Raw genomic sequence first — 21354 nt, forward strand, 5'->3', positions numbered from 1 at the left:
TCAAGCCTATGCTAGAACTTCTTCAACCTATGTGTAAGACTTTATCTGGATCTTTAGGAAAGTTAGTCCTAGCAAAAATATTATAATCAGAGTATTATCAAAACAAGAAAGACTTCTGATGGATCTTACTGAGACTTGTCAAAAAGGTCATTGAAAATAATTGTTTATGGAGAGGGAGAGAATGAACACACACATTTTGATAGTGGACATGTGCAAGGGTTAAGAGTAATCGCAAGGCACAAATGAAGTCCTCGTAATCGGATTGCACATGGTTGGAATAATGAGTATGGAGTAATCCTTATTCTTGAAAGCAAGGATCTCTATGAAGCTCAAAGAATTGAGGAGTATTTTATTTTTTTCTCAATTTTTTCTTTCCTTTTCCTTTTCTTTCTTTCTTTCTTCTTCTGGAAAAAAACTATTTTGTTCCTCTGGAGGGGCTTCCACGCCAAATTTCTGGGGCAACAGAGGGGGAACACCCCAGGACGATCGGCCTGGCCCCTTCTGGCCTGTGTTTCTTTCATTTTTTATTCCACGCACTGGTGATTGCCTCCAGGTCTTGATTTTCATGGAAAGACACTGAATAATCTTCCGAATCTTCATCAAAATATTTTCCATACTTAAATTAGGTTGTGGTCAAGGAGGTAGTCATAAAAATGGTATTTGGATTTAGGTTTGGATGCCTAGCGAAGTTTGCAAAATTTCCAGTGTAGAAATTCATAATGCATGGACAGAAAGGTTAGCAATAAGAGATTAAAAAAAGGAATGACCAACTTCTAAGTCTCATACCACAGAAGCAGATCCTGAATCAATTCACCCAAAAATAAATTTTACAATCTATGGTTCATATAAATATTTGGCTTTGGATAGGTAGAGCAATTGCAAGAAGTATTATTGACAAGGTTAGCATGAGTTGTAACCAAAAACAATAAAAGAGCCTCTAATCCATTTAAAATAGAGCAATAAATAAATATATGGGTCCAAATTATCATAACCTTCACAAAAAGATAAGCTGGTATTTATGTCAATTTCAATTCGTGTTAGAGAGAGCATTAGTTCAATGGTGCAAATCCAAGCACAAAAATTAAACAAGGCGGCAACGATCATCAGCTTTGAACATGACAAGAACTTAAATCATCACAATTAATCACAAATCATTAGGTTCAGGTGATGCATATTTTATTTAGCATGGCATGATGAAATAAACACACAGACTGTAAAATAAAGAGAAAATAAAATAGAAAATACTACACACACTCAACGCACATGCTGAAATAAATAAATAAAAAGAAAAAAAACCACACTTATACGTTTTTTTTCGTCCTCTTCGATCTAGTCCGGGTCATACAGTCGCGGTTGGACATGCCGCGGCGCCCGTCTCCGCCGGGACCACCATGTCCGGCGTCGAGCCGGCGCGCTAGCGGAGCTAGCTCACGGGGTCGCCGGGGCCCCAAAAGATTCGGCCGTTCAAACCTGCTTCCCAGGCGAGCGAGAGAGCCTGCAAAGCCGGCCGTCCTTTCTGAGAAAGGTGAAGTGCATAGTGCACGCGGTCGGCTCAAAGGGAGGCGCGTCCAGGATTGCCAGGGTCCTTTGCAGTTTGGAGCATTGGTTGGGACATCACGTCATGCTAGCCTGCCTGCCTTTTTCTATCGAGACAGACAAACCGGGACACGACACGACCCCGGCCGTGCACGAGGAGAGGAGTATATACGAGATGGCCGCAATCTGCAAGCCGCTTGTTCCAATCATGTGGTGATGTGGACACTTCTCCACCGGTGGGGCGACGCGCAATCCCCACGACGCAGCAGCAACCCGCCAATCCAAAGCCCGAGGAGGATTTGGTGGGCGGAGGCGGACGGTCTCTGTCGCGCTGTCCTTTGTCTGTCACGGTCCGCGGATGCTAACCACGCGGCCGCCATTCAGCATGGACGCGACGCGAGCGCCCTAGCAGACTCGCCGCGGCTTCCTCAGGTGCGCGCGGCGCCACGCTTCGTCGTCGAACACACAACGCACCACGGCAGTGCCGGCCCGTGATCACAGCCAGCCCCGGTCCGGTCGGCTGCTGGCCTCGTGCCACGCCGTCGCCCTCTGCTCTCAACGGGCCGGGGCCCGCTTGGCCGGTCGACCCGCCGGAGCATGCTGCATGCGTCGGAGAAGCGGCGGCAGCCACCGTTGCACGTACACGTAGCGCCGGTGCCACCAGCGCCTGGAGTCGATACTACAGGACAGGAGATTGACAAAGAAAAACCAAAGTAAAAGTTAAACAGCCGTGAGGCCCACAGTGAACTCGTACTTGGCAGTGGCACGCCGCTATCACATGAAACTCCTGTTGACCGGTGGACCTGGCGTCCACGCTGTCCCGGTGAGCCCTCTCCTTAAAGCCCGGGCGGCTGCTGCCTGGCTCTCACCTTCCTTCCTCGCTCCGCCACTCCGCTCCACGCCGAGACCACCGTTTCTGTCTCCCCGGTCGATCCCCTCCCGACTCCAGCTCATCCTCCTGCGCGCTCCACCGCTCCCCGGCCGGTCCCCTCTCCCATGGCGCTCCTCCCCGACGGCCTCGCCTTCTACGCCGTGGCGGCCGCCGCGTGCGCGCTCAACGTCGCGGCCATCGGCGCCGTCGCCAGGGGCTACGTCCGCAGCACCCCGCTGTTCCACACGCTGGTGCTGCTCCTCAGCTGGGCGCTCTACCAGTGCGCCTTCCGGGTGTTCACGGACAGGGAGGCCTCCAACGAGGCGGCGTCGCCGTGGGCGCCGCCCTGCGGGTTCTGCCCCCGCTCCCTCCGCTTCGATCCCGGCGAGAACTCCCGCATCTGCACCGGGTTCATCGGCTCCGTCGAGCGGTGGATGCTGCTCCCGTGGCAGTTCCCCTGGAGCGGCCAGGGCAACGGATCGGCAGCCGCCGTGGAACGTGCTCATCTGACGGGCGAGGCGTTCGTCTGGTGGCCGACGTTCGCCGGGTGCATCATCGGCTTCGCCGTCGGCGCTTTCGCCGACGGCGTAAGGAGGATGATGCGGCTTATGAGACTGCGTGTTCGGAGACGCTTCCGACGGTGGGCATACCGTGCGTGATCGTAATACAAAGGTATTACATGCCTTCACGCCTTCTGACGAACTCACGGATTACATCTGTGCAATTCCCCAAAATCCAGCTACGTATAAACATCGATATGATGTGAATGTGATTGATTTTAACTTCTGCTGTCTAGACCAAATTGAAGTGAATTTGGTGCCTGTTTTGTATCTTCTTCTCTGTTTGGCTGCAATGCTTGTTAATTTATTGGGATACTCTTTAGAAAGGCTGGATCGATTTTCATATCAGTTTGATGCCAGGGCTGTGTTTTAGTTGCTATGCGATATCTGTTTACTCCATAAACATGAGCCCTCATAAGTGAACTTGGGAGTTTAGTACTATTATTATGCATTTTTCATTGGAAGGCCAGCTTGCTAGTTGGGCTTGTAACAAGAAACATTAGATCTAATAAGCACATCTAAACATGCGAAAGTAGTAACATGAGCTAGCTAGCTAGTCAGCTTAAAAGGATTCCATTTCATTAGTTAGTGGGCATTATTTTTGCAAAATTATTGGTATTATTCACTCTTAATCTTGGTTTATGGAAAGTTCGTTTTCCATATATGAGTTGTTCAATGCAGGAGCTTTAATTTAAGCATTAGAGTGCTGTTGAACTTTGGACAGCTTGATTTTCTGGTTATTTGATATTATGCCCACCATATATGAATCATCATATGTAGTTTGCAGTTCTTTTATTTGTTGAGTTTATCCGGTTGTTGTTGAGCAAGCTTGGGCCTAGGGGACACAATGCGCTGTTGGAGTTAATTAGTTAGGTGACACACACTACTTTCTTGCTGAGAACTACTTAGATGCCTGTTATTCAGAACTATTTGGTTAACAATCTCAACAGCTAGTGTAATAATAAATTAGTTGAGTGCATGCCTCATGCAGAGAGACCAGAATAATTTCCTTCATCTAAAAATTTCAGAACTATGGTGTCTTTGAATTTTCCACAGATCCTGTTCCTCATCACTAACCCAGGGTAAAGCTTTTACAAGTTCCAGAGTTGTGAATGTTTTAATTTGTCCTCTGTGCACTTCACGTTCTATTTATATCTTATATCAACATAGCACTATGATGCTCCATCGAGAAGAGACAGGTTTTGCTTTGACAAGTAAAGTAACATAGGATGAAAGAAATGAACTGGGCTTCTAATGTCGTTGGCATGATATGCATTTCCATGTCCTTCTTATTTGCCTATGGATTGATATGTAGGCTTTGGAGTAGTTATAGTGAGAGATTATTTTACTTCTTGTTTGTATGTTTTGCACTCTCTTTAGTACTAATAATGCATTGTTTCAAATGATTAATCGACATGATAAACTTCCATAAATGGTTAGTTAGCCAAGACAAACACAAGCACAAGCACAAATTTCCTTTGTTTATTTGTCAGTTGTTTGTAGATGATTTGTACTGCTTATGGTTGATTTTAGTGCCACTTACTACTGTTATTGGATACTACACTATCCTGACTGCAAAGCCTGGATTAGAACTACATATGCAATCGACTACTGATGTAGATTTCTTATTTCAGTTGTAGACACTAGAAAACAAGTCAATTTGCTGTCCCATTGTTTGATAAAAGTGCATCTCACGTGTACAACAGTGGTGAATCTTCTAGACTGCCTAGTTTTATCTAGTTTGCTCCAAATCCTATGTATCTGATTTGAATGTACATATATAGTTTCAGATTGATTTCTGGAAGTTAAGCCAAACAATAAAAGAAACATATGAGTGCTTGATGCTTGATTAACACTTTTAATTAATGGAAAGTCAGTTATCTAGTAGTGGATGCCGAGTTGTACTATTAATTAATGGACATATAATGCATGCCATTTAATTTTATCAATTATCTTTTATTTTTAAGGTACCAATTAGTATTTGGAACTAAATTTTGGTTAACTGTATATTATAAGAGTTATGTCCTTCCGTTCTCTTATGAATTGATTGTAGTTAGATTAGCACCTCAATCTTCTGGTTGAGATTTTGTTAAACCAATGCAGTACGACTTTTATCATGGACTTACGGAGCTGTAGCTAATAGTCCTTGCTCTTTGGCTTTCTGTCTACTTCTTCTCCCATTTGGTTATTTAATTTCCACCATAGACTGCACAATTTCACAAACATTGATATGATGAAGCTAGATGCAACCAGTGAATTAACTAGTGTAAAGTATGGCCTTAACCACCTCAGAGTGCGTGCCTAAAAAACCAACATATGCAATTTTACTGAAATACACATTTTTGCATCATCACTTTATTATAATGAAATTGGTCGAACAAACTGGAAATTGATCAGTTAGCTCCTGTCTTGGGTCATTTAGCTGCCTAGGCTTTCAGTTTATTTAATGACAGTGCAACTTGAGGATTATGATATTCCATTTCACCCAAGAATTTGATGTTCTGGTATTATTGAATGTGCTGCTTCTGTGCTCTATTCATTTCAATTATCAACCTCCTGCGTTTAAATCTGACGCTGCCTGTTGTTGCAATTTCAGGTCTCAACTGCTTGACAATGCCATTTGGAGTGGAACAGCTTCAGTTCACCTCTGCAAGTGATATATGGTGATTAGTTGGACTACAGCTGCAAGCGGTTGGAGTAACATGACTTGATGCTACAGATTACCGGTTGTGATCTGCAACCATTTGATTAAACTGAGATACTGTGGTCATCTAGGATATCACTCTAGCTAGCTGTTTGGTGATTTTAATTAATATTCGCAGAAGCCTCTTGCCAACTTCAGCTGTGTAGCTAGAAGCAGAAAAGTCTGACAGCTTAGACCTTTATCGTGTGTGTGTGCATTCTACTACTCGACTGATGCAGTGAGGCTTGAGCAGTAGAGAGAAAGATCTAATCGTGCGTGTGCTAATAATAATGAGGACTGATGGTAACCAGTCGGTTCTATGAGATTATGTTTGCCTTTTTCCCATTTACTATGTCTCGTCGTCTATTGCTATATGTTGACGTGTGCTCTGATTCTTATCTGAGATACGGATTTGGGCTGAGCTTTGAACCTTGATCTTGGACAAAATTAACGTACAATGCATCTGCGCATCATGTCGCTCTCGGTGGTTAGTTCTGCTGCATGCTTGCAACCCGACGCTAGCGACTTGCCTTAGCTTACAGGGCCACCTGCTGCTGCATGCGTCGCAATGCCGAGCCCGTTCCAACGTTGAGCAAACAGAATTGGCGGGTAATTCCCGTGACCTGAGCCGTCGTCACGCTGGGGCGCCGGGACCAACAGCCCCGAGCACCCGTACCATGTGTGCGCGTGTGCACAAGTCTTTTCTAAGCAAGCAATATAACGCAACGCAGGCAGAGTCGCACGAGCCGCGCCCGATCGAATGGCCGGCGCCCGGAGCGGTCGAGCGCCGGGCACGATCGATCCCCGGCGTGCTCTACGCGCGCAGCATGCGGGTTTTTTTTTTTCCCACGGGGTGGAACGACGGGCCGGGCAAACGTGTCCACGCCGTCGCTGAAACTGGTAGCTGTGCTGAGCGAGTGAGCTGCGAAGGACGCAAGGGAGAGCGTGCCAACTGACAGCGAGCGCGGCCTGGGCGCACTGAAACGCGCAGGGCGCGGCACCGGATTCTATCGATCGCTAGCTGATTGCTCGCTCCGTGTGGCGCGCCGCGCGTGCGTGCAATAGGCTGTGCACGGCGGAGGAGCTAGCTAGTAACCGTGGGGGGCCTGGGTGCACGGTGGCGCGGGGACACGTGCGCTTCCAACCGAACGCCATTGGCGTTGGTGCTGCCGGTGCACACAGGCGCCTGCGAGCACGGCATCTGCGCCGCCACCGCCGGCAGGACTGCTCGGCATGAGCCCTGTAGTAGGGTCGTCATCGGAGTGGACTGAGCTCTTCTTGCGTACGTGCACACCAGCGCTCAGCAGCGGCAGCCGCGAGCCAACATGTCCGCCACTGCCGCGCGCTTTGTCCAGCATCACTTATTCACCTGCGTGCATGCGCTCGGTACAACGGAGGAAGGAGCGCGTGGGCACCAGCACGGCCCTGGGCCATTGGGTGTGTGGAGCACGTACGTACGCCGGGCGCCTCCCGTGCGCGGCACCAGGCGTCGGGCGGAACGGGAGGAGCGAGCTTGGGTGCGGTTGGGTCATGCTCGTGGCCTCGTTCACGTCGTCTCCGACAAAGAAGAAATTACACACATGTAGGGAATGGGAGAAGTAAGCCATTGCATTAAATCATCCCCTCCTTTGATCGATTTGTAATAAGGTCCTGTTTGGATCGTTTAAAACTAATTTTTAGTTGGACTAAAATTTAGTTAGCGAAAAGTGAAGCAACACTTTTTAGAGGAATAAAGTTTAGCTATCCTGTTTCGATCCTATGACTAAAAGACAATTAGGAGATGCATAAAATCCATTTTACCCTTGCTTTTGGGAGAGGAGAGAGGAGAGAGAGCTTTTGGGAGAGGAGAGAGGAGAGAGAAAGGGAGAGGATGTGGTTGGTAGGATGGGCAAAAGTGACTTTTGCAATATGTTACCTACTTTTAACTCGAATTAGATGATTTTGGTGCAACTAAAAACTAATTCAACTTTTAGTCAAATCATTTGGAGCTCCTGAGCTAATTTTTAGCCTCCTAATATTTAGTTGGAGTCTCCATATAGGGCATAATTCAACTTGACAATGGACATGAAGTCTTGCTAAAATACATGGAATAAACCTCAAATTATAGGGCAGATGAAAATCCAGCTAATTTGTTCAACTTATAGCTACCAAAAGCAACAAGACAACAGAAAGTTACAAGAAAAAATAGAATTGAAACCAGTGCCAAAAACCAAATTTATCTGCACAAAATTGATCATACGGGTGCGCGCACCAGATTCCCGCCTCTCCACAGCTGGCGGCCTGGGGGCGGGCACGCACCCTTTTACACCCAATAGCTCCACAAGCTTCCGTCACCCACTTGGCCACCACAAAACCCCCGGCCGCTCGCATCCCTTTTCCTCCCCCACCTCCAGCTAGCGCCCCCACCCCATCCTACGCCCTCCGCCGCCGCGCGACCACCAACCCACGCCGCCGCCATGGCGCTGCTCTCCGACGCCGCCGCGTTCTACACCTGGGCCGCCACGACTTGGGTGTTCACCGCCAGCGTCGTCGTCGCGATCGTCAGGTGCTGGGCCTGCGGCCGCGGCCTCCGCGTGGAGGACGTCTTTACCGGCTTCCGCGCGCCCCTGCTGCTCGTCGCCGCGCTGCTCTCCCAGGTCTCCCTCCGGCTGTACACCGTCCGCGTGAGCATCCCCGAGGTACGCCGGCGTGCGGGCTTGCTCCCGCTCCCCCGTTCCCCCCTTCCAATTCGCTTCTCGCTTTCTCCTCGGATTTGTGGTGGGTGTGGTGACGTCGTGGTTCGTTCCCCATGGCGATTCCAGCGCCAGCGCGGAGGCCGGGAAGCTGCCGGCGTGAACGCCGCCGTGGAGCGCTTCCTGAGCGACGAGGCGTACGTATGGCCGGTCGGCATCTGCATGTTCTGCCTCGTCGCCCTGCTGATCTCCCGTGCTTACGAGGCGAGGAGGAGGAGGACGCCGCCGCTTCCGCCACCGCGACCGCCACCGCCACCGCCGCCGCGGCGCCGGCGTGCAGTGGCTGGGCAGAGAACTGGTGGCTGCAGCGTGAGCGTCACCGAGCTGGTGCTCTTCCTGTTCTGTGTTTGGACATGCGTCTACAGCTTCCCCGTCATGGTCATCGGCTACATGGCTGCTACGGCGAATGGCAGCGGTTCTACGGCAGCATAGCGTGTGATCATCCAAGGTATAATACGATCTTCTTCGCTCTCTATGCCTTCATCAGTTGTGGTTTGACTCTTGTAAACTCACCACATGCTCGATCGATGGATATATCTGTCACGGTGCCACCCAGTCCAGCATCCAAATAGGTGCAGAGTTTCTGAAAATTGCTGTCCAGTCTTGTATGCTTATGTTCGGCATTACTGCTTTGTTCACAGGGAATAGTCTATTCCACGAATTTAGTGAATCTCACAGCGAATGTACTCTTTACTTGCTTCATTGACTGGTTAAGTCAATATTAAATTTGATTAAAATGACCACTAGCCCTGTCAATCTTCTTGCTCTCTTATTAGCATGTAACGGATGGAATAGTTTGATAAATGGAGGACTGTATTCCTTGCTGCCTCAAGATGGGGCTATGCTTAGTGCTTCCATGCATCAAAACCTGCGAGTGGTTGATTACCCTAATCAAACTTCCACCATAGTTTAGTTTGCTTCTTGGCTGTGTGGTGAACTAAATGTGCATGGCTGCATTCTTTAGCACTTGCTGTGAAGACTGAATTGACACAACATCAAACAATGTGCTGATTTATTTAGTTGTCTAATCACTGGTAGTAATTTTAGTGTAGACTGTAAAAGTGCTGCATTCCATTTCAACAAAGAATTTGATATCAGATTTGGATATAGCTGGATATGTTGCTAGTTATTCGATCCATTGTGATTACCGATTCCTATGTGTAAAGCTGATGTTTTACTGCTGCCAATTTCAGTTCTGGGAACACATGCCATTTACCTTCTGCGATCAAGTGACTTGATGATGATTACTTGATTAGCTCATTGTTCAACTACAAGTGGCTCAAGGCTAGGAATAACAAGGATCCAGGCTACTAATAAACCCATGTTACCACTTACCAGTTGTTCTCTGTGTCGTGAATCTCTTGTGGAGACTGATAGAACGTACTCAGACAGGATATGCCTACATTTCATACAGTTTATGCATAGAAATTAAACATCCCATGAACTTCAGTTTCGTGCTAAAGGGAGGTGAAACCTGGTCGATACTATTCCACTGAAGCTGTATATTTACTCTGCTAAGTGCTAATGCTAAGATTCTGTTTGCTCTGCCCACATGCCTGATGCCAAGTTATTTTGGTGTTCTGTTTTAGCAAATTCCGTTGGTCTTTCAGCAAATTATGATGGTGACTCTTGCTGTGCTCTAGCATAGAACTGTTATGGTCATGGCAGTACATGAACAAGTGAACTAGAAGTCCGCACTTGGACTCATACGAACCTCGAAAAGTCAAAACGACATGTAATTTGGAACGAAAGAAGTATAAAGTGAGAAAATTGAGCTCTCTAGGCGAAGTAAAATAATAATCATCATCATCATCATGGAACATAGGTTAGTCTTTTGGATGTTTTGACTTGATTTGAGTTAGGCGCAAGGCTTTGCTTGAATTATGATACTTGTTGGCTTGATCCGAAGACTGTGATTGCTAGTCAAGAGGCCAAGATTTGCCACCTCAATCTCGGGACCAAATCGACTAGGCCACAATTCAACGGCCTTAGGCCTAATTTAATTAAATCAACTAGTCATCTGATGATGGATGAGAGACACCCCATCTTATATATTACGATTTCTCTCTACAAATTTTCAATGTGGAACTAAACTCTATAAGGTATAATTTTATTATGCTGCATATTATTTATTTTGAATGGACAAAAAAATCATGCACTATTCCAGGATGTTTGCGCAGTTAGTTTGGATTGATATCACCTCGTTTTGTTTGGCTAATTGGTCATGAGAATACGTACGGAGGCATAATTATGAGAATCTGTCGAGGTATTATTGTTCAAAACACATACAAACTAGTTAGCGTGTGCCGAAGAAATTGGGCTCGTTTCGGTTCGGTCACGCCGCGGCCCATGAATCCTATGCTCGAAACCGGCACGACACCTATCGACGTGGACGCGCCCCACCACCAACACCCACCAACTCAGTCCACCACCCACACGGCGACACCAGACACCACAGCCAACTCGCCCGCCGTCCCCCGCGGCCGCTCGCGCGCTCCGCCCCCGCCGAAGCTTCCAGGGCCCCACCTCCCCCTCCCCATGGCGGACGCCGAGGCATCGGCACCGGCGGCGGCCGCTCCACTCCGTGCGCCGGGTCGGGGCAGGCCGCAAGGGCGGCGGCTCGTCTCGGGCTTCTCTCGCTCGTCGCCGACGCCTTGCTCCTCGTCTGGGTTGGCGCCGTTTTGGCGGGCTTCGCTTCCAACGCCACCGCCATCGCCGCGGGCTGGGCCTTTGGCCGGTGCTCCCCCGCCGCGGTCGTCGCGGTGAAGGCCTCCAACGTCGCCTTCCTCGTCGTACGGGTGCTCTTCCCGCTCGCCTCGGCGCTGCTGTACCGGAGGGCCTGGGATCGTGCTCTGGCCCGCGAGGTATTGCCGCGTTTTTCTCTCCCCTTGACGCTGCCGGCCATTTCTCCCGGCCCCCAATTAGTTACTCTTCCTTCGTGATTACGAGCGTATCTGAGCCTCGCTTCCGAATGTTGTGGGTGATGACTGATGATTGCTTGCGTCCCCGTCAGGGTGGCAGCCACGGTCCCAGCTCTCTGGAAGTGATGGTCTACGGCTTCTGTGCCCTGGTCATGTTGCTGGGTCTGCTGATTCAAATGCTTGCGCCTGCAAACGGCTGCTGGCTTGCAATGCTTGGTTCTGGGCTCACGGACGTTGCAAGTTTTGTCGTCTTTGCTACGCCGTGCTTCAGCTTTGTCCCGAGCTTTTTTCTCCATGTGGGAGGGCTTTGGAGGGCTGAATTGTCCAAGGTGACTCCTCACCAATTAATTCACGAGTAGTTCCTTGATTTGTGCATGTTGGAAGCAAATTCTGTTTTATGATGATTGGCATTGCTATCTGCTTACCATGTTCAGTAGTAACTTGATTTAATTGGGGCCTATTGCATCCCAATTTATGTTTGTGGCTTAAATTTGGTGGGAATATGCAAGTATAGAGCTTCGGTTAGTACTAATTTGGTCTCAGATGGTAGTGACATTTCTGATTTGGCGCGCAAATGTTTGGAACAAAGTATGCAAGTATTGGTGCATTGTCTTGTGCAAGTGAGCAACACATTTCTGTTTAGCTTCATCACCTGTTGGAATGACAATAATTTAGTTGAGTCTCTACTAAATTATTGCCATTCCAATAGGTGGGATAGGGAAATGAGGTGTGGGTAAAAACATTTCCCTTGTTTGTATTTTGGGTTAGGGATAGGAGGGAGTTTAGGTATGGGATATGAAAACTTCTTTTCCCCAGACCTTATAACCCAAGGTTGAGGGTGGGATATGAGTAGCTGTGCAAAATTTCAATGCTGCCCCTAATTATGTTGCTTTTGATTGGCTCCCTACTCCTTTTACTACTCCTTTTAGAAGGGCATTATTGTAATTTGATATCTATTGCCTCATCCCATACCTATCCCGTACCAAACAAGGGAATAGGAAAAAACTTATATCCCTATCTTATACCCACCCATTCGTACCCCCATTTTATTTTCATATCTAAAACCCATTAGCAACCCAAACACTACATTAATGTAAAATGCAATAATACAAAGTGATTAACCCTTTACCAACATGCAAACTTGTCCGCTAGCATTCTTGGTGCAGTGTAATTGTTAAACATTTGTTACAAAGATTGGTTGCCACCATTGTCAGCTGTTGGGCATTTGGTATTGAACCTGCATGGAAATAAACTTTAGTTGTCCGTTTGAGTCATGCAGATATATGTGATATAGTCTCCACCATGAGCTTAAGCAAATTGGTGAATAATCTTGACTGCATTCTTTTCTTAAATTGTTCAGAACTATCTGCTCTTAATATACAAAGGATTGAAATATGATTGCCAATGATCCTGACTACATGAGTGCACAGGTAACTCTTTTAATGTAGTTTTAAAGACTAGTGCAGGAATACACTATTCATAGGCATTCAGTCATAGCCGGACGAATCAGTCTATTAGGGACTGGAATTAAATTGTGGTCATCTGTAGATTTGAGGAGTAAAATTCATTTGGATCTATTTTTGGCTCCATAGTTCCCATGCACTATAGTCATCCTGAGGATTTACTACATCAGCCGAGCTGGGTGTCGAGTCTGTTAGACGGATATGCTGCGATGAAGTATGGACTATGTTCTTTAGCTTGAGCAACTGTAGCTAATGATCTTTGCCTATTGATTGTTTGTTTAATTGTCTCTGTCTACTTTAATATCATATTCATGTTACTCTCAAATGTAGAATCAAAATGACACTCTAATAGCTGAATGTAGAATTAAGTGGGCATGTTCTCCGAAGTACATACATGGCATAATCTCTCAACCATTAGAACAATTTTGGTGCGTGATAATTGAGTTAATTATTGCAGGATATTTTTGTAATTACATGCAGGGGTGGCTAAGACGCTTGCTTGCTAATACCCATTAAATAGACTGACTTTGTACTGTGGAGATTGGAATTGATGGCACCAACTGAAATTCTAGTTAGCTCCTAATTCTGGAGCTGTTGCCTTGGATTTCAATAGTTAGCTCCTAATTCTGGAGCTGTTGCCTTGGATTTCAATTTTTACCAACCAAATGAGTCTACTGCTTTCAATGTGCGTAATTTATTTCACCGGTGGAATTTATATATTTGGATCTGTTATTTGTCTACTTGATTTATTTTAGTTATCAACTCCTTTGTGTAAAGCTGACTCTTTATTGCTACAATTTCAGTTCTGGAACATGTGACATTTCGTTGGAACACAAGACCTTCAATTTACCTTTTGCAAGTTACTTGATGACTAGTTCAACAATCTCCAAGTGCTAGTCCTTAAACTACTACACGTTACTATTAGTTGTTTCTGCTCTCAAACCATGGTGAAAAACTAGAAACCAATATACTTATGCTCAGCTGGGATACAAACATCGATCCCATAGTTTGTACATGGAATTCTCTCAGAACTCTACTAGGTGAAAAGCTCGTGGTAGTCCTTTAACCTATCAGCAGTGCCCCTGATACTTTGAGCAGTCAAGCTAGTGATGAAACTGTCGCTCGCTTTCTGAGATTTTGTTTGCGTTGCACACCGTGCACGTCTATTGCTGAGTTATCATTTTGAACATAATTCTGTTTCTGATTATGATACTGTGCAGTATGCTGTGCTCCATCAAGCTGTGTCGCTATATTAATCTGAGTTGTAGATTCTTTCTCTTATTTTGTGAAGCAGTGGTAGGTTCGCAAGCTATCAAAAACAAAACCTGATACGCTAAACATGTTAAACGATTCATCGGAGGTCCGTACCTTTTTGCTCGGTTTTAGATCCGACATGGCAATGGCAACATGGTGCTACGTTGGCAAACATATACTTCTTGACAAAAATATTCATAGGAATTAAGGAGAAAATTTATTCATGCCTCATACGGGTCTAAAGCTAACCCATCTGTGCTAACGTCTCATCTATTTGCAAGAAAAAATAGTATGGAACATCCATCACTTCTAGTTGTACAAAAATTGAGTTGTACGGAACATCCATCACGTAACCGATTTGTGCTAATTAATTCAATGGCAAAATTTTTCAATCTTGGATTGTGGACCTATTTCAGGAAATTTGCTAAAACTCCAGCCAAGTTTATTTATAAAAAAGGAATAATTTTATAAAAATGGGTTAACAAATAATATAAATAAAGTGGTGATAATTTTCCAACATTTCAAATAGACCTGAGCAAAAGAGGCCCGCCCCGACAGCCAGGACTGAGCCCGACGAGCTAAGTCCAGCCCGACAACCATTTAGGGGCGGCGCGCGGTGCTGATTTTCATAGCCCAAAAAAATGGGTGTGCTCGAGCCCGGCCCGAATAATAAAATCAATTACATTTACATAGAAAAAAGATGTGCAGCCCAACCCAAGCCCGAGCCCAGCCCAAATTGGGCCTGATTTTGTCAGCCTTGTGGAGTTAATGGGCGGGCTTGAGTCGAGATTTTAGGTCCAAAAGAAATCAAGATTTTTGCCTACCTTGCCTAGCCGAGGTTTTCTCATGTCTAATTTCAAAGTTACATGTTACAACCAATCAATCCATCCTTGAGAGTGATATTTAATTATTTGCCATCATAAGAAAAACCACTCCTTGAGAGGTAATTATTAGAATGGAACCTACACATTTGCCACATGAAAGAATTTTAAGCAACATATTTTCCATTCTATTCGACGTGGCGTTCCACGTCGGAGTGCCAGCAGGGATCGACCATAGGAAATGACAATTCTACCCTTACCTTCCTTCTACCTACTAGCTCCCTGTATCTTCTTTCCTGCACTTGCTCCATTCCTCTTCCCGCGAGGCCCCAACGAATTCATGGCAGGGCGGCAGGGGTTGCAGAACTGTGGTCTCCAGGCACCAACAGCTCCGGCACATGGCACAACATGCTCGAGCCCACGTGCGTCCACCCCATGTGGCGGCCGCCGGTGCTGCCCTCCAGCCCGACCATGCACGTGCCGTATGCTGCCGCAGCGCTCTGGCCAAGCCCTGTGTGCTGTCTCCCGCCACCATGTACCACCCTCCAATCCGACCCCAAGCTCCTAGCCCTCACTCTCGTCGCCGCCCTTAAGCCTAGCCTCGTGCGTTCCTAGTTGCTTGAGCTCATCGATGTAGGAGTCCGCCTTATTGAGCACGTTGTTGTTGGAGCTGCCGCAGAGGCTGCGCTCACTAGTGAGGACTATGAGGGCCACCTTCTTGACGGGCGGTGTGGGTGAGCGGCAGGTCGATGTCCTCTGTCTGGATCTCCTCGTTCATGTTGTAGAGGACCTCCAACAACGCCTTCGAGAAGGGGTGGGAGGAGACATGGCCTCCTGCGCGCGCTGCACCTTGGCGGCGGCCATGACCTTTATGACCTCGGTGATTTCTGGGTGTTGCGGACGAAATCGATGCGGCTGCGGAGGGAGTGTGTTAAGCTTGTCGGTGGAGGAGAGTCCAGAGGTGGAAGAAGATGAGTTGGTCCCACCAGTCATAGAGATAAAGAGGAAGGAGAGAGCAACGTAATGGGAATGGTAGTACGAGGTGTAGGGGCAGTATGGTCATTTCACATGGTCGATCCGTGCTGGCACGAGGTGGCTTGCCACACCAACAAAAATGGTAAATGAGTTAATTATTTCTCTTTTTTGGCAAATTTGTAGGGTCCATTCTAATGATGACTTCTCATGGAGTAGTTTTTCATAGCGCAGAAAGAAGCTAAGTTTGTTTTTCCACACCCCGTGGGCCCGATTCCAATCCCTTCCCCTTCCTCCTGGAAGCTGGGCTGGCTCCCACTCCCACAACACAAATCCCACCTACTTCTCCTCCAAGTCCATCGCCTCTCGAACACCCCCGCATCGCCCGTCCGCCCCACCTACAAATAAATCCCTCGGCATTTCCTAGCCTGCCAGCCTCTTCCTCCCACCTCCCGCTAGGGTCCCGAATCCTAGATTCCCAGGTGCTCGTAGCGGGGTGTGGTTGGTGGCGATGGAGCTCAAGGTGGCCGCCAAGGCTGCGGCGGTGTCGCCCGCACACCGGGGAGCGCACGGCCGGAGCCGCGTCGGCTTCGGGTTCGGCTCGGCAGCGATCAGGACCAAGGCGCTGCGTGTGGCCAGCAACTCCACGACCCCCGTGGCCAAGTACATACTGATTGGATTCTTCCTTCTAGCTGAGTAGCTAGTAATTGTTTGATTTGTTGCGCTTGATTCCGTGGGGTGGCATGTGGGTTTGGGTTCCGTGGGTTTGTGCGTGCGCGTGTAGGTATGGATGTAGTGTGGTGATTAATTTTCTGTGCTGATCCTGGAACGGCATCTGGGATCTGCGTTGGTTATGAACTAGGAGGAGTTGGTGCTCTAGCGTTTCTTCCGTTTCTGGGATTAGTTCTTCCAGTAGCTAGAAATCCTTTGCTGTGACGAACGATTGTTGTGCTTGGTTCCGCAGGAGGTATGTATGTTTGTGCCTGCGCGTGTGTGGCTGGTTGTAGTGCGGTAATTTCTTGTGCTGATCCTGGAGTCAGATTTGGATTTTGCTGGTTATCGATTGGGAGATTTGGTCTAGCGTTTCCGTTTCTGCGAGTAGTCCTCTTGAATCCGATCATCTGTGCTTTAGATACAGATTTCATGAATTCAGGCATCCAATTTGTGGCTGTTTTGTGGTGATTGAATTGACATTTTTGTGGCTGTTTTAGGAAGAAAATTCAGTGGGGACGGTCCGCAGAGTTCCTCCCGTGCAGACCCACATTGGATGGCTAACACATGGACGTCTAAGCGATCCGACGATTTCTATGGACTCGGCTCCCAGCACTCGGATGGACGCGGCTCTACACAAGGACAAGGCTCGCTCGGCTCTCCAGGCGCGATGGTTCCCCTTCCCTGTGGCTCGGCTCCTAGCGTAGATGAGGGTGCACCTGCGCAGTAATACAGCTCCCATTCTCTCGCCTCCGCCTCCCTCATCCGCTGCTGCCTCAGTCACACTATCAAACCCTGCCACCGATGGGGGTCGCGACGATGGCCTCGTGCGCGCCTGCGTGGAGCGACCCGGCATAGAGCAGTTGCGTCCCTGACAGGATGATGGTGAACGCCTCCAAGGTTCTCTGCACAGCACAGAGAGATAGGGCGATAGGCACATGTAACTGTGCAAGAGAGGAGCAGAGGACACAGAACAAATAAAAGGGCCCTTGGATCCGTGCGTTACCAGGCTCGCGGGCCTCCAACTGATGCTGATCTCCTTGCAGGCCAGCCACATGGCAAGGAGGGTGAGGGTCCAGGTGATGAGCGCGGAGGCAGCGGCGGACATCATGTTGGCTGGGAACCCCTGGCCGACGTCGTGCAGGCCGGTGAGCGAGGTGGAGATGCCGACGACGCCCGTGATGAGCGCGAAGATGACGAAGAACCCCGTCGCCAGGTTGCTGATCGGGAAGTAGATCGGGAACAGGCACACCGGCAGCGATGCTCCCTGCACTGGAACACCCACAGGGGCGAACAACAGATTCAACATGGATGCGGCCACATACGCTTTTTTAAAAAAAAAATCTCAGAGACAATTTGCATTGAGAGCTGGAGGAGGCTTAGTACGTGAGTTCATGCTCTCGTCGATGTTGTAGTTGATGGCCCAGCCAGCGATGGCCGCGACGACGACGTACATGATGAGGTTGAGGAACAGCGGATACTGTTGATACTGTTGACACTCGATACTGTTGGCAGCGGATGAAGGAGGCGGAGGCGGGAGAACGGGAGCTGTATCACTGCACAGGTGCACCCTCATCCGCGCTGCGAGCTGAGCCGCAGGGAAGGGAACCATCACGCCTGGAGAGCCGAGGGAGCCTTGTCCTTGTGTAGAGCCGCATCCATCCGAGTGCTGGGAGCCGAGTCCATAGAAATCGTCGGATTGCTGGGATGTCCATGCATCAGCCATCCAACACGGGTCCGCACGGGAGGAACTCTGTGGACCATCCCCACCGAATTTTCTTCCCTGTTTTAAGGTGATTGTATAGGCAATTTTCGGCTGGCTGTTTTGTGGTGGTTGGATTTATCTCTTAGAAGTTGGGGGATCCCTTGTTGATTTGCCTTCTGAGAACCTAGAGTTTATTACTGTGTAGAAAATGGACATGGTGTTGATATTCTGTGAACTTGAATTATTTGGTGGTAGAGTCAACTTGGAAGTCATGACTCGAGCCAAAAGCGTGCTGTTGCCTGTACATGTTTCCCTTGTTGTAACTAAACTGTGGAAATTTCCAGCTATGTTGTTTGCCACTTCCACCAATAATATGTTTTATTTAAGTGTACTTTGACGACTTGGTGGTAAAGAGTTAAGTGTACTTTGACGACTCATATGTTTTAGTTTCATTGCGACGAAGGTTCGTTGAATTTCGGTGAAACTATTTCAGAAACGTAAGTGGAATCTTGAGGAGGGAATTGACATGGAGCACTCTGGGTGTTAACCTTGTTATTGCTTTTTTACAGAAAGACTTAACACTCTTATGTTATCCTGGATTGCTTTCCTTTTATGAAAGCCAGTTTTGGTTATACTGAAGGAACTGACCATTCTTTTTATTAATGGTGCACTTTTGTTAGGAAGGGAGGGTTGATCGAAGTGAAAAACTGACATTGGATAGCATCAGACAAATTTTGATTACACTAGAAGACAGCATCATATTCGGCCCCTTGGAGAAAGCCCAGTATCGTTACAATGCTGATACATATGATAGCAGTTTTTTCCACATGGATGGTTTTGAAGGATCTTTGGTTGATTATATGGTTAGAGAAACTGAAAAGCTCCATGTGCAGGTGAATCCATTTGGAGTTTTTAAACAAAAACAATTGATCATTACTTGGAAGAATAGAATATGCTAATGTTTTTAATATAGGTTGGGAGATACAAGAGCCCAGATGAGCACCCATTCTTTCCAGATGATCTGCCTGAGACATGTTGCCACCTATGCAATACCCCAAGGTAATGCTTGTTCTTGGTTGTCAAATGCTTCTCTTGATGATTTTGTAGTTTCTTCACCAGCATAAGAAATATAGCCCACCATTATTTGCAGGTTAGTATATCATTTTATTCATATAGGTTAGGTAGATACATGACTTTGCTTTTGGTTACAGTTGTTTAGCACCTGACTTAAAAGGCCTGTAGAGCTCATATATTGAGCAATGCTCAGTTAGTGAACAACGGACAGGCACTATGCTATGGACCTTAGATACATGTACAGAGAGATTGAAAATGTTCCCTGTTTACTAAGATACTCTAGTTTCTCCAATATATCACAGAATGAGCTGTATAGCTCTTTGTCATATTGCTTTGCATTGAGTTGAAATAAGCAAAGGGTCTTTCTTTTGGTTTTTGTAGCTCTAAAATAGATGCCCTCTCATTTGCAACATGTGCTCTTTTGACATTGAGTAAATGCAAAAGCTCCTAACCTAGCTTAGGTGGAGGCGTGGAGCAGAGGTGAAAGTAGCATTGCGTGTATCATTCATTGATGATGACTTAGCATTTGCTTCAATTTAATCCTTTGATGGTTTGACACTTTAACCTGCATGAATCTTGTTATTGTACAAGCACTGTCATTGCGCCATCACAGTCCATCTGTGACATGAAACATCTGTTTATGCTGCATTTGGAGTGTCCTATTGCAAGGCTCATAATGCTATATCTTATGACCATGCTAGTAAACTTCAGATGGATTCATATTTCGCCCTTATATTTTGCATAGGTTCTGCATCCCATTGCAGATTCTATTAATATCAACACAAAGCTTTGGAAATTGTATTTCGATGAACTTCTTCCAAGACTGGCGAAAGAAGGAAGCTAAGGTAACTATGGATCCAGTGCTCTTTGTGACACTCCCTGCTTGCAGGTACATCTGATATTCATGTCAAATAATCCTCTTACTCCACTTACATACTTTGGGTAAACATCTGCTTGTGTTCTAGTCAACTAGTTTATTGTGAAAATTCCTTTAACTCTGCTGCAATTTCCATTCGGCTAAAAGAATATATTTTAGCAAACAAGTCGAACCACATCTTCAAGTAGCAACCCATGCAAGGTTTTCTATTGCCATAATTTCTTGTGATGCCATTTTCACAGTACTATGCTGATGTTCACTGGTGACTTGTGCAATTTTGCATTTGTATAGTCTGGCGCTTATTCGCTGTTCCTTGCTTTGTCATTCAGTCACTCTCTAAAAGAATCCACTATGGGAAGTTTGTGGCAGAGGCCAAATTTCAAGCGTCCCCTGATGCTTACAAGCCAGCTATAAAAGCCCAGGCCTGTGCTTCTGCATCGTGCTAACATGTCCACACCAACTATGTCGATTTTTTTTTGGTTTTACTTGCAGAGTTTCAGGTCAAATAGATAATTCAAATGACTTACTTGCCTATTTTCTTGTCACGTTCTGCAAATTTCAGGACCCCGTTCAGCTCATGCAACTCCTCACATACGAGACCGTGGAGCGCGCAGGGTTGAAGCGAAGGCCAGGATCTTAGGGCAAGATGTGAAGATCGGCGCCCCAGCAGCGTTCAAGATCAACCCCAGCTTGGTCGCCGGACTCTACAGGAGAATCATGCCGCTCACCAAGGAGGTCCAGGTCGCGTACTTGCTTGGGAGGCTGGATTGAGTGCGCGCGCGCTTATACTGCTCCAGACTCCGATATTCGAATTTCCGATCCTGGCACTAAAACTTAGTTGAACCCAGAACCTCGGCTGGTAGTTCGTTCAAAAAAAAAAAGAACCTCGGCTGGTATCCTTTTTTGGGGGAGGTTGGAGAACATACCGTGTGTGGAGTTGTGGCAGGAACATGGAGAACCATCATGTGGAGTCGTCGCGTACTCGCATGTGCATGAAGCGAGCCTAAGTACTGTTAAGACTTGAATGCCGTATGTGATACCGATTCACTTTCGTTCCTGCCTTGCTGGGCTGTTGTTTTGGTTTCCATTGAGCAAATTCTGTTGACGAGTTATGGTATGCGCCTCATGAAATGTACTGTGGCAGTGTGTGGCGCTATTGGGTGCAAGATGGTCT

The 21354-nt window shown here is 47.1% G+C and overlaps 1 protein-coding gene and 1 pseudogene across 1 annotated transcript; one reads left to right on the forward strand and one right to left on the reverse strand.

Annotated features, from left to right (window-relative positions):
* Positions 1–17312: 17312 nt before the first annotated feature.
* LOC105914585 lies at positions 17313–18100 on the reverse strand. Its single transcript, XM_012846840.1, has 3 exons — positions 17911–18100; positions 17531–17796; positions 17313–17429 (listed from the first exon to the last, which is right to left on the reverse strand). Exons 1-3 carry the CDS (start codon positions 18098–18100, stop codon positions 17313–17315), a joined length of 573 nt encoding a protein of 190 aa, XP_012702294.1.
* Positions 18101–18443: 343 nt separating this feature from the next.
* Positions 18444–20951, forward strand: LOC101786774 (annotated as a pseudogene).
* Positions 20952–21354: the final 403 nt, after the last annotated feature.

The sequence above is a fragment of the Setaria italica genome, chromosome VI, assembly GCF_000263155.2.
Source record: "Setaria italica strain Yugu1 chromosome VI, Setaria_italica_v2.0, whole genome shotgun sequence".
Taxonomy (NCBI): Eukaryota; Viridiplantae; Streptophyta; class Magnoliopsida; order Poales; family Poaceae; genus Setaria; species Setaria italica.

Coding starts and splice junctions, on each gene's coding strand:
- LOC105914585 (XM_012846840.1), bottom strand. CDS start 18,100: ATGAGGGTGCACCTGTGCAGTGATACAGCTCCCGTTCTCCCGCCTCCG. Junction 17,797..17,910: donor CGACGAGAGCATGAACTCAC/GTACTAAGCCTC, acceptor TGGGTGTTCCAG/TGCAGGGAGCATCGCTGCCG. Junction 17,430..17,530: donor GTTGGAGGCCCGCGAGCCTG/GTAACGCACGGA, acceptor TGTGCTGTGCAG/AGAACCTTGGAGGCGTTCAC.